The sequence below is a fragment of the Mesoplodon densirostris genome, chromosome 3, assembly GCF_025265405.1.
Source record: "Mesoplodon densirostris isolate mMesDen1 chromosome 3, mMesDen1 primary haplotype, whole genome shotgun sequence".
NCBI lineage: Eukaryota > Metazoa > Chordata > Mammalia > Artiodactyla > Ziphiidae > Mesoplodon > Mesoplodon densirostris.
In genome coordinates, this window is record NC_082663.1 from 26,527,101 (window position 1) to 26,539,396 (window position 12,296).

At 38.1% G+C, this 12,296-nt stretch overlaps 1 protein-coding gene across 6 annotated transcripts in view; it reads right to left on the reverse strand.

The window, feature by feature from the left end:
• The window catches only part of DROSHA (drosha ribonuclease III), a 129,465-nt gene that overhangs the window by 76,681 nt on the left and 40,488 nt on the right, over positions 1–12,296 (reverse strand). For all 6 annotated transcript variants that reach the window (XM_060092754.1, XM_060092758.1, XM_060092757.1 and 3 more), the window contains 2 exons: positions 10,630–10,711; positions 9,370–9,444 (listed from right to left, as the gene is read on the reverse strand). In XM_060092754.1, the coding sequence (XP_059948737.1) occupies positions 9,370–9,444; positions 10,630–10,711 (157 nt within the window). The remainder of the gene's footprint in view (positions 1–9,369; positions 9,445–10,629; positions 10,712–12,296) is intronic.

Sequence of the window (12,296 nt, forward strand, 5' to 3'; positions counted from 1 at the left end):
ACTCAATTTTAAGAAATATAAAAATACCTTCCTCTTTCCTTACACTGAGAATAACTATAACTTCATTACCATGTCTCCTGTATATTCCTACTAAGACACCTTTGTATAATCTTAAGTTTTGAAAATTTGTATTAACAACACAGCATTTTCTAAACTTTCCAAATACAAAGTTATATTAAGATGCTATATCAATTGATGTTTTATCCAAACTACACTTCCCTCCTGGGAATTTTGATATACTCTCCCACCCTCTGCCCCTCTGTCAGCCATACCTAAAGAATTACTTCTCCAAAAATCAATCTGCTATATAACTGATTTGCAAAATTGATTCAGGATTCTCAAAGCTTTACTACAGCAATGATATAAACAATGAACAGGCTTTCCCGTAAGTGCAGCCTTCCTAACCTGAATTATGCCCTGCCCCAGCCCTGACTACAGTCAGGATAAAACCTTAAAGTGGCTCTAGGAGAGCTCATATCAACTATTTGGCTACTACAGGTAGAGGAAGGGATAGGAAAGAAACAAAAATTTGAGAAAACTCTTAAAATATCAATAAACTGGTTGTTCTGTGATTTGACTTCTGGTAAACTGGCCTGCACTGAATAATCCTTGGTTTAAACTATAAGCTTAACTTTGGATAAATTTGTATAAAGCAATTGAGACAGCTGTCTTCAAAGCAGGTCAACTGAGGAACTAGAGAGAAACTGGAATGACTGATAAACTTTCAGTTACATAGTATAATAAACTGATACAAACAAAAAGCAAATGAGAATGAGAGGACCATGTAATACTATATAAAAGCTGCTCATTCTCACAGGAGTTCAAGTAAGATGCAAATAATAATAATGAGATGACTTTTTACCTATCAAATGACTAGTAATATCCACTGTTGGCAGATGTATAGAAAAAAGGGTACTGTTAAAAATGTTGGTTAGAACTACCAACTATGTCCTTTCTAGAGAAAACTTGGCCAACTCTTTCCAAATTTAAAATGTGCGTACTGTCTTAAATAATTTCACGTCTAGAACCCTACCTTGTAGAAACGCTCACACAAATGCAAAAGGATAGATACACAAGACTATTCCTGAAGTATTTATATGTAATGGAGGAAAAATAGAGACCTCCAAAATACTCATGACTAGAGGAACCGCCAAAAAAGTTAACGTCCATTCATACTATGGAATGCCATGCAGATGTTAAAGATTGAGGCAATGTATTTATATAGAGGATGTCCGAAACAGCTGAGTAAAAGGTCAAGTTGTGTAACATATTTAGTGTTATCCCACTTAAAGAAAAAAGCATAATTCTCTCTGTACAGGTTAAAACAAATACAAATCAAACCATTTATAGCACCTATTCATTTTCACATGTCTAGAAGGGGGTGTTCACTTTTTTACTTCACACACTTTTGTACTATTTGTGCGCACGCACACACACACATACACACACACAGAGTCGACATAATTAAGGGCAAGGTAACACTTCAATTCTGTGAAGAAAGAATGGTCTTTTCAAAAAATGGTGCTGGGTCAACTGGATGTCATACTGAAAATAATGAATATTGACCCATATCTCATACCATTTGTAAGAACAAATTTGAGACATTATAAACCTAAATTTGTAGAAAATATAGAAGAGCATCTTGATGACCCTGGAGTAGGCAAAGTTTTCAAAATTAAGATACAAAAGGCTCCAAGCAAAAAGGGTAAATATGTAAATTGGACTACATTAAAATAAAGAATTTCTATTCACCAAAAATCACCATTAAGATGGTGAAAAAGCAATCAGAGAGAAGGTACTGGCAATATATATATCTGACAAAAGACTCACATAGAGTATATATAGAAAATACCTACAAGTAAATGAGAAAAAAGGAAGACATAACCCAACAGAAAAATGAGCTAAAGACTTGAACAGGCACTTCAAAAGACAACATCCAAATGGTCAATATATGAAATGGTGCTCCATTTCATTAGTCATTAGGGAAATGAAAATTAAAACCATAATGTTATACCTCTAAATACTCATCAGAATGGCTAACTTGAAAAAGAAAAAAAAAAGCCAAGTGTTGGTGCAAATGTGGACTAACTTGAACTCTCATATATATTGCAGGTGGGACGGTAAAATGGTACAATCACTTTGGAAAACTGTTTGGAAGTATCTACAAAGCTTAATATAAACACATCCAGAATTTCTGCTCCTAGGTATATATTCACTATAGAAAAGCATAAATATATGCTCACCAAAAGGCATGTACAAGTGTTTGGTGAACACATGTATGCTATCTGAAAGAGTCAAAAACTGAAAACATGCAAATGTCCATTAATCACAGACAGGTTAAATACACTTTAATTTAGTCATACCATATAATACTATACAGCAATGAGAATGAGTCAGCTACAGTTAACTGTGACAATAGGTATTTCAAAAACATAATACAGAAGAAAACAGAAACAAAAAAGAATATACAGGGCCTCCCTGGTGGCGCAAGTGGTTGAGAGTCCGCCTGCCGATGCAGGGGATACGGGTTCGTGCCCCGGTCTGGGAGGATCCCATATGCCGCGGAGCGGCTGGGCCCGTGAGCCATGGCCGCTGGGCCTGCGCATCCGGAGCCTGTGCTCCGCAACGGGAGAGGCCACAACAGTGAGAGGCCCACATACCGCAAAAAGAAAAAAAAAAAAAAAAAAAAAGAATATACAATTCTAGTTTTTATAATTCAGAAACAGTTAAAAATAATACATGGTATTTTCAAGCCAGAATAGAGGCTACCTTGAGGGGCTGGGTAGTGACTGGAAAGGGGCTCTTGGATGCTGGTAATCTTGAGCCAGGTGCTGAGTACACAGTCATATTCACTTTGTGAAAATTCATTGAGTCTTTCATGTATGATATGTGCACTTTTCAGTATTTGTGTTCTACCTCAATCAAAGGTTTACTTTTTAAAAATGAGAGACAATACCAAAGAATGTTTGAAAAACACACTCACTCTTATTAGTAACGAAATACATGAATATTTTACTAAGACACTATTATGACCAATTAAATAAAGTCAGTAAACAAGTATCTACTGAGCCCCTGCTATGCACCACTTAGTAGTATGTTAGTAGTGATACAAGACAGACTGTTTACTCCTTAGCCTCACAGAGCTACAGTTGGAACAGAGGGAGGGAGGGAGGGATGGAGGAAGGAAGGAAAGTCCAAAACGTGAAGAAGACGAATAATGCATTTTTCATGGCAGCATAAACTGATATGATTCTTTTGACAAGAAATTTGGTACTACATATCACGATCTTTAAAAATATCTGCCTGGGGCTTCCCTGGTGGCGCAGTGGTTGGGGGACCGCCTGCCGATGCAGGGGACATGGGTTCGTGCCCTGGTCCGGGAGGATCCCACATGCCGCGGAGCGGCTGGGCCCGTGAGCCATGGCCGCTGGGCCTGCGCGTCCGGAGGCTGTGCTCCGCAGCGGGAGGGGCCGCAGCAGTGAGAGGCCCGCATACTGCAAAAAAAAAACAAAAAACAAAAAACTGCCTGCTTGATGAATTATTAAAAATTAGGATGCAAAACATTTATCAGTATGATGACCACTATGCAAAAAAGTTATGAACAGAAAAAAATGAAAATATATATCAAAATGTATTTTCCTTTTGAACTCATCATTTTCTAAAGATTTTCAGTGAAGTCACATTGTGAAAAATGAATCAACCATAATTTGCTGTCCAATACCAAAATGCATTTTATACATTAGGCATTTTTCTATATCTTTCAGGGTTTTGCTTTTTTTAAAAAAAATAAATTTATTTGTGTATTTATTTTTGGCTGCGTTGGGTCTTCGTCGCTGCACGCAGGCTTCCTCTAGTTGCAGAGAGCGGGGGCTACTCTACATTGCAGTGCGCAGGCTTCTCACTCCGGTGGTTTCTCTTGTTGCGGAGCACAGCTTGCGGGCTCCAGAGCACAGGTGGATTCTTAACCACTGCACCACCAGGGAAGCCCAAAACTTATTATTAAATTAAATTAAAACTTATTATTTTTGAAAACAGCTCATTTATAGTCATGCACTAATTGGGAGAATCTTCACTGTGTAGGCAAAGTCATAAATATTTTTACTAATTGTATGACTTTTTTACTAACAGCTGTGTTCTGAAATCAGTTAACTCCATATTACATTCATTGGTACAGAAAAGTTACTGTTATTCATAGCGACTTTTGTCTTTTGAAATGAATATTCTATTTTAAATTTGAACTGTTCTGCCTAATTAAAAACAGTCTACAATATTGTGTGCTCCTTCATGCATATGTAAATGTATTCATTAATGTATATGTATATTATGTACATAGGTATAATATTGATGTGTATATAACTGGTTGAAAATAAAAGTGTTAAATATGTTTCCTTTCAGAATCAAGCTTCCATGTATTTCCTTATCAGTCTCAGATAGCAGTTTGTAAAGAGTTTCCACTAAGAACGACAAAATAGAACAAACTACAAATGTTTGGAGACGATCTGAGAACTGATAAGAAGATAATTCTAGTTGAAGTAAGGACAGCTTTTGAAATTCTGCTGTAACTATTGAGTAAACAATTGTAAGATATATTTTATGTGATAATGACATTAACTCTCTCCATAGTGTTAGTACTGGTAAAATATAACATAAAGGCTTTGTATAATAGAAGAAACCTAAAGTTTCTTGCAGTAAACTTGGATAAGTAGCTATAGGTTAATGAACTTTAAAAATTTAATGTCCTAAGTATAGAAAGGCAAAAAATAATTGGAAAATGACATCTTAGTAAAAATATTATAACTTGTAGTGACCCTAAGAAGTTTGCTCTCAAAATCCCATTGATGCGTTTTACTATTTAGGATATCAGTTATTTGATGTCTCCCTTAATTTCTACAAAAGTTCTGGTTACAGTACATTGAATAGATAACATTTTTCCTGTTTTAGTAGATATAAATCTGAAAATAAATTTACATGGGAATAAAACTGAGCTAATGTTTATCCTTTGTTTTTGGTAGGATTTACCTAACCAGTTTCATCAAACTTTACATGAAGTTCTGAGGTGAGTTTCAGTGAAGTTTTCTAAAACTCCAAATTAAATGACAGGTGGTTTAAATTTCAACCTTGCTTGCTATCTTCTGTTATTTTAGGAAGTATGTGCAGACTGGTCAATGTCCTCTAATATTTATAATCTCTGACAGTCTCAGTGGAGATAATAATCAAAGGTTACTGTTTCCCAAAGAAATTCAGGAAGAGTGTGCTATACCAAATAGAATACAAATAGAATGAAATTTCTGCTTAAGATTTTATATACATACTGTATTTTTTAACTAATCACATAACCACTATCTTCCTTTATAAAACTTTGACAGTTTCAACCCTGTGGCACCAACAATTATGATGAAGTTTCTTAATCGAATAGTGACAGAAGAAGCTAATAAGTTAAGCCTTTTAAGAACTGATTAATTTGAATCTTACATTGTAATTTTAGAAAGCCAAACTTAAGTAGTATTATATAAACTTGAGGAGTTAGAGACACAAACTATTTCAGTTTTTTTTTTTTTTTTTTTTTTTTTTCTTGCGGTACGCGGGCCTCTCACTGTTGTGGCCTCTCCCGTTGCGGAGCACAGGCTCCGGATGTGCAGGCTCAGCGGCCATGGCTCACGGGCCCAGCCGCTACGGGCCCAGCCGCTCCGCGGCATATGGGATCCTCCCAGACCGGGGCACGAACCCGTATCCCCTGCATCGGCAGGCGGACTCTCAACCACTGCGCCACCAGGGAGGGAGGCCCCTATTTCAGTTTTTAAAATTAAAAAAATTTAATTATACTCATAAAGCATGTCATTTTAGAAAATGTAGGAGATACTGATTTTTAAAATCCTTAACCTTTTTCTACTTTTAAACTTAATTTTCTTTTTCACAGAGGTAAATTTCCCTTTGCTTGGCTTAGTATTCTAAATTGTATCTGTTATCAAGAAACTGTTTTCTGGTATCTAGATCCACTAGTCAGTAACATTCCAACTCTACTTCTGACCTGTTGTCACTTTTTAAAGATTTAATATTTGTTTTTGATAAAAAACATATTATAAAATTTACCATCTTAACCATTTTTTTCAGCTTTATTGAGATATAACTGACATATAACATCATGTAAGTTTAAGGGGTATGACACATTGATTTGATAAACTTATGTAATGAAAAATGATTACCACCATAGCGTTATCTAACACCTCCATCATGTCATGTAATTACCATTTCTTTTTTGTGATGAGAACATTTAAGATTTTTTTCTCTTAGCAACTTTCAAATATGTAATACAGTATTATTAGCTGTATTATGTATTTGAAATACCTTAACCATTTTTAACCATCCAGTTCAATAGTGTTAAGTATACTAACATTGTTCTGAAATAGCTGTTACTTTTTTTTTTTTTATTTGGTTGTGCTGGGTCTTAGTTGCAGCATGCATGTGGGATCTAGTTCCCTGACCAGGGATCGAACCTGGGCCCCCTGCATTGGGAGCACAGAGTCTTATCCAGTGCGCCACCAGGGAAGTCCCTGAAATAGCTGTTACTTTAATTAATTAATTAATTAATTAATGCTGCATTGGGTCTTCGTTGCTGCATGGGGGCTTTCTCTAGTTGCGGCCAGCAGGGGCTACTCTTCATTGCAGTGCATGGGTCTCTCATTGTGGTGGCCTCTCCCGTTGCAGAGCATGGGCTCCAGGCTCACTGGCTTCAGTAGTTGTGACACGCGGGCTCAGCAGTTGTGGTTCGTGGGCTCTAGAGCACAAGCTCAGTAGTTGCGGAACATGGGCTTAGTTGCTCCACGGCATGTGGGATCTTCCCAGACCAGGGATCGAACCCGTGTCCCCTGCATTGGCAGGAGGATTCTTAACCACTGCGCCACCAGGGAAGTCCCAGGTTTTTTTAAATAAGTATATTTTCAAAAGGAAGTCTAATGAAAAAGTAAATCCTGTTTAAAAATAAGTCAATAGACCTTTCCCTTCTTGACAACCTAAGTGTTATCCCTATACAGTTGCAAGAAACATTTTGTGAGAGTTGAAATCCCACAGAGTAAATATCTGACATAAGATTCTTCTTTAAGATGATTTTAAAAATGTCCACTTTCTCTTAGAGATTTGTTTGGTCATAAAATGCCTACAGGCAGACAGATACAGAAAGGAAAGGCTTTTCAACAAACTCACTCTAACACCATTTTCTAATAAGTTTACCGCTAAAGCTCCATTATAAAATCATAGATGCATTCACTTGAAAAGAAGAAAAGGACCTCGGGACTTCCCTGGTGGTCCAGCGGTTAAGAATCCGCCTTCCAATACAGGGAAGGTGGGTTCAATCCCTGGTCGGGGAACTAAGATCCTACGTGCCTCAGGGCAACTAAGCTCGTGCGCCACAACTACTGAGCCCTCGCGTTCTACAGCCCATGTGCCACAACTAGAGAGAAGCCCGCTGTTGTGCCGCAACAAAGGGCTGGCAGGCTGAACTAAGACCTGATGCAGCCAAACAAATAAATAAAAATAAATAAATGTTTAAAAAATACAAAGGACCTCTCAATAAAACCAGATGTACAGAAGAGAAAATCTTTTGAATGCATTTTCCAAACAAAATGAACATTAACAATACTAAAAATATGATTAACACCATGCTAAAATAAAAATAAGCCACTGTGACTGAGTGGACTGAGGAAAGGGTAGCATGGACAAAATCTGGAGGAAAAGCTAAACTAGAATGAAAAGACAAGAGACAAAAGCCACAAAGGACGAATCAGAGAGCCAGAAGGCAAGTAAGGAGAGTGCAGCAGGCAGACCAGAACAAGGGCCCAGGCACCACATTAGGGAGGAGATTCAGCTGAAGCGTGTCCACTGGCTTTGATCTTCTGCAGGCTGGCTCTGGCATCAGCAGCTGCAGCGGGGTGGGGACAAGCTAAGAGGCCGGTGGGGCACCAAAGCAAAGCCAGGCTGTGAACGGCCCAGAATCTGACAGGCTCAAGGGATGGTTCTGAAGCATGAGGGAGGCAAGGGCTCCTGCCCCCAGGAGGACAAGGGGCACGAGGAGGAAAGCATGAGCATGAGGCTGAACTTCTGAAGCTGCTGATATGTAAACGTGGGCAGAAAGCTTACACGCTGAAAAGCTCCCCAGCTGGAATTACAAACCACGGTTTTATCGCAGCGGCCATTTTTTTTCCTCCCGTATCACTGAGTGGCCCAAACGTCAGAGAAGAAAAGGCAAATAGTTGAACTGACATTTCCATGCAAGGTGGTGGTTGGCACAAGGGGCTGAGGTTACTAGAGCTGAGAAACAGAAGTCAGAGGACAGGACTTAAGAAAGCAAGGAGGGCTTCCCTGGTGGCGCAGTGGTTGAGAGTCCGCCTGCCGATGCAGGGGACACGGGTTCGTGCCCCGATCCCGGAAGATCCCACATGCCGTGGAGCGGCTGGGCCCGCGAGCCATGGCCGCGGAGCCTGTGTGTCCGGAGCCTGTGCTCCGCAACGGGAGAGGCCACAGCAGTGAGAGGCCCGCGTACAGAAAAAAAAAAAAAAAAAAAAAAAAAAAAGAAAGCAAGGAAAGGTGGCTGTACACAAGGAGAAAAAAGAAGAGTCAAGCAGAAGCGAAAGGAATAAGGGAACAAGGGGGTGGAAGTATAGATGGATGTCACCAGAAAGTGAGATACGGGAGTGAGATTCCAGGGATGAATTCATTTAGGATGGTGAAGACTTTACAAACAAAAAGGCATCCAAACATTTCATTAAAAACCCAACCATTTTAAAAAACACTAAATACAATGCCATAGCTCACAGCTAGCCTCTTGACAAAAGTTTTAAAATAGTTAAAATATTGTTTTAAACATATAAAAGTCATATATTTACTTATATATTTTTAATTTCATGAGAATAAATTATTTTTTTCACTGTAAAATGAATAAAAGTATATGTCAAAAAAGAGAAAAAAAAAACCTTATAATACCACTATCTTACTATAACTATTACTGCAGTAATTTTTAGCATAGGTATAATTATATTGTTTATAAAATTTTATAATTATTTTCTAAGTAACTATATGAATTTTTTAAGCCACATGCATTTTTCCATGTTAATTTTAATACTTGCATGATATTTTATCAAGAAGACTCTCAAAATTTATAAATCAATTTTCTCATTGCTCATCTAACTTGGGGCTACCATAAATTATGCAGGGGTACAAATCAACATGTATAATTTTACATTCTCATGCCTGACCTGAGAAGTAGATATTAAGTGTCTGAGGTGGGAAAGTTGTCCCTGAAGACTGAAAGGAGAATGGCAGGCTTATTTTCAGATGCACTATCTCACCGGGTCACTGACAAGTCAAAAGATTTACCTGGAAGAAATCGTACAAAACGTGGCATGAAATGAAATCTTGGGCAGCAGGGAGGACTGTCTTCAAACAAAGGACCTAAAGCAAACAAGTGAAAAGGAAAGAAAAAATAAATAAAACCACCTTAGGAAACAAACATTGCAACTTAACTCCTAAGATTTATGATAACTACAAAAAAATACCACCAGAAGTAGGGACATAAGAAAACCACCCCTTTCTCCTCAATAGCTAAATCAATCATGTGGTAACTGCCACAAACATTCCATGAAGACTGGAGGGAGGAGACCACCCAAAAAGGCGAATGAATGCCCCAAGGTTATATACGGTATATGGTATATATGGTAAAATTAGTTTTAGAAATTCAAAGATAACAAAGATTTTTGTTATAAATGAACTATTGGATGATATAATATGCTTGTGTTTTCACTCCGTTCCATTTTAACCAATACAACTGGGGAAAAAAGAGAGAAATACTATTAAAAACTTGGTTTGAAAAGCCATTCATTAATATACTGTTTTAAAAATAAATAAATAAGTGTCTGCTGGAATAGAGGCACTTCCAAAAGAGTGGACTATTATCCAAGAACCAAGTATCAAGTTTTGAACTGCTGTAGCTCACAGTGTATGTGTGTGTTTCGAAGGTTAACTAAGGTTCTGTTTTAATAAACTGTCATCTTGGAAGAAGTTTATTACAGTAAAGTTCAATAGATTTAAAATATTAACTAACGAGAATTCCCCAATGCAGATAAATCAAGGTAGTCACTCAACATAACTGGTACCATCTTCTGAGGTACCAGTTAGGTAACAATTAACGGTAATCTTCCGTAATGGACACTGTCAAACTGTATTAAAATGAGACCATAACAACTTATTCACGTCAAATGGTAACACGCACTCCTATGAATAAAAAACTTTTCCCTTGGGGCTTCCCTGGTGGCGCAGTGGTTGAGAATCCGCCTGCCAATGCAGGGGACACGGGTTCGTGCCCCGGTCCGGGAAGATCCCACATGCCGCAGAGAGGCTAGGCCCGTGAGCCATGGCCGCTGAGCCTGCGCGTCCGGAGCCTGTGCTCCACGACGGGAGAGGCCACAACGGTGAGAGGCCCACGTACCGCAAAAAAAAAAAAAAGAAAAAAACTTTTCCCTGGGTATTTCAAAAGTACAAGGAATTTCAACTATGTCCCCCAACTTTTATAAGAGTTTTCACACATATCACAACGTTCTTCGACAAGCACTACACTTTTCTTTAAATCCTATTATTTACCTTTAAGATTCCAGTCATACAATTCCAAAATATCTCTGAATAGAAATAATGAAAAGAGTTCAAGTCCTTTCACACAAAAATTCTGAAAAATAAACCAAAATCAAATCACTGTAGTACTGCAAACATGTATTAACAAGGTTCAGATTGTTCTAGTCAAGTGTTTTAAAAAGTGTCTATTGCAACTGTACTAAAACAAGGTAATTTCCTAGTTTGGTCACCGTCCTATAGTAGCTCATTGGCTTGAAACATTAATGAAGTAGGCAATAATGTCATTAGGATTCCTAAGAAAATGTGAACTTGGCCCTTCTCCATGTACAAATAAAATGTTGTGAAATTTAAAAATCAGAGTCTCCTTTACGTCATATTTTTCTAACCCAATTATAAAATATATCAGAATCTCCTAGGGACTTTCTGTTAATTCAAATCACACACTGGGCGGCCAGCTCTGATAGGCTTGTCCCCAGCACCTCCCCCGCTCCATCCCTGCTCACCTCCACCCCTCAAATACACCCAGAATCACTATTATTACAAAGTTACCATAAACAAAGGTCTCTGTGCCAAAAAAGTTCCAATTCTTAATGAAGGCAAATACAGGGCTAAGAAAAACTACAGAACTTTGTACCAAAATTTCTGCTGTAAACAAGCTTAACAGATGATATATTTGCAAGTGAGACTTGTCTCATAATTCTTCCTCCTACTTGTTTTGCTCGGGGTTCATAAATCTCCCTGCGTGAGATCATGCCAGAAGTCATAAACTTTTACAATAGCAAATGAAGGCTTATGACCTTAAAAATCAAAAGGAAGCAAAAAAGCCCTTCCAAGCTGAAGAATGAAGGGGCGGCCCTTTCTCTTCAATTCTTTTTGAAAGACAGGTGGAATTAACAGGACTTGCCCAGAATGAAATAGGTGCAAACTAAGCGTGCGTGTCATGCTCATCAATCCCCCGGGTGCTCCGCTGCCCTCGACAGAGCCGCACCGTTAAACAAGGTTTGCAAGAGGAGCCAGGGGCTCAGGAAATCAACCCCGACTCCAACACAATGTTAAGTGCACAAGCTTGTTTGCTGTCTAGTTGTTATTTCTTAGTGTGATTTGTTGACAGCACTAAATTCAAGATCAGGCAATGAATCATTCTGAGATTCACATTTATCTTGCTTTGGAATTTTAAACCTCTTGTATACATTTAGATAAATCTGCTGCTGAGCATACGTAGTGAAAAATATGTAAATATATGGGAAGAAAAATGTGTAAATATATGGGAAGGAAAATGAACCAAGCATTGATCTTGTCACTGGAGATAATGAATAAGATTATTCCAACAGCTATCAGATTCAGTTTCACTTTTCTAATTTCCTCTCTGATAAGGACCAGTAACCAAAAGCTGTCCCCTGTCCAAAACAAACTAGAAACAGATGTAAAGTTACTATCAGTAGCTGCAACAGGAGGAGAAATGGGTTCAAAAATAGGTCAGTAAGTTGGAAAATGACCCGAATTTTAACCTCATTCCTAAAGCTACATCTGACTACATCTGACTGGCCCTTTCAACAGTGAACACCAAACTTTAAGGGTATACTTATGGCAAAAAGCCAGACCTGGCCAAGTTCAATGCTTTAACGATATGTGTGGAATAAACAGAAGAGCAAGCTGCATCAAGCTGTTAAATAATCTTT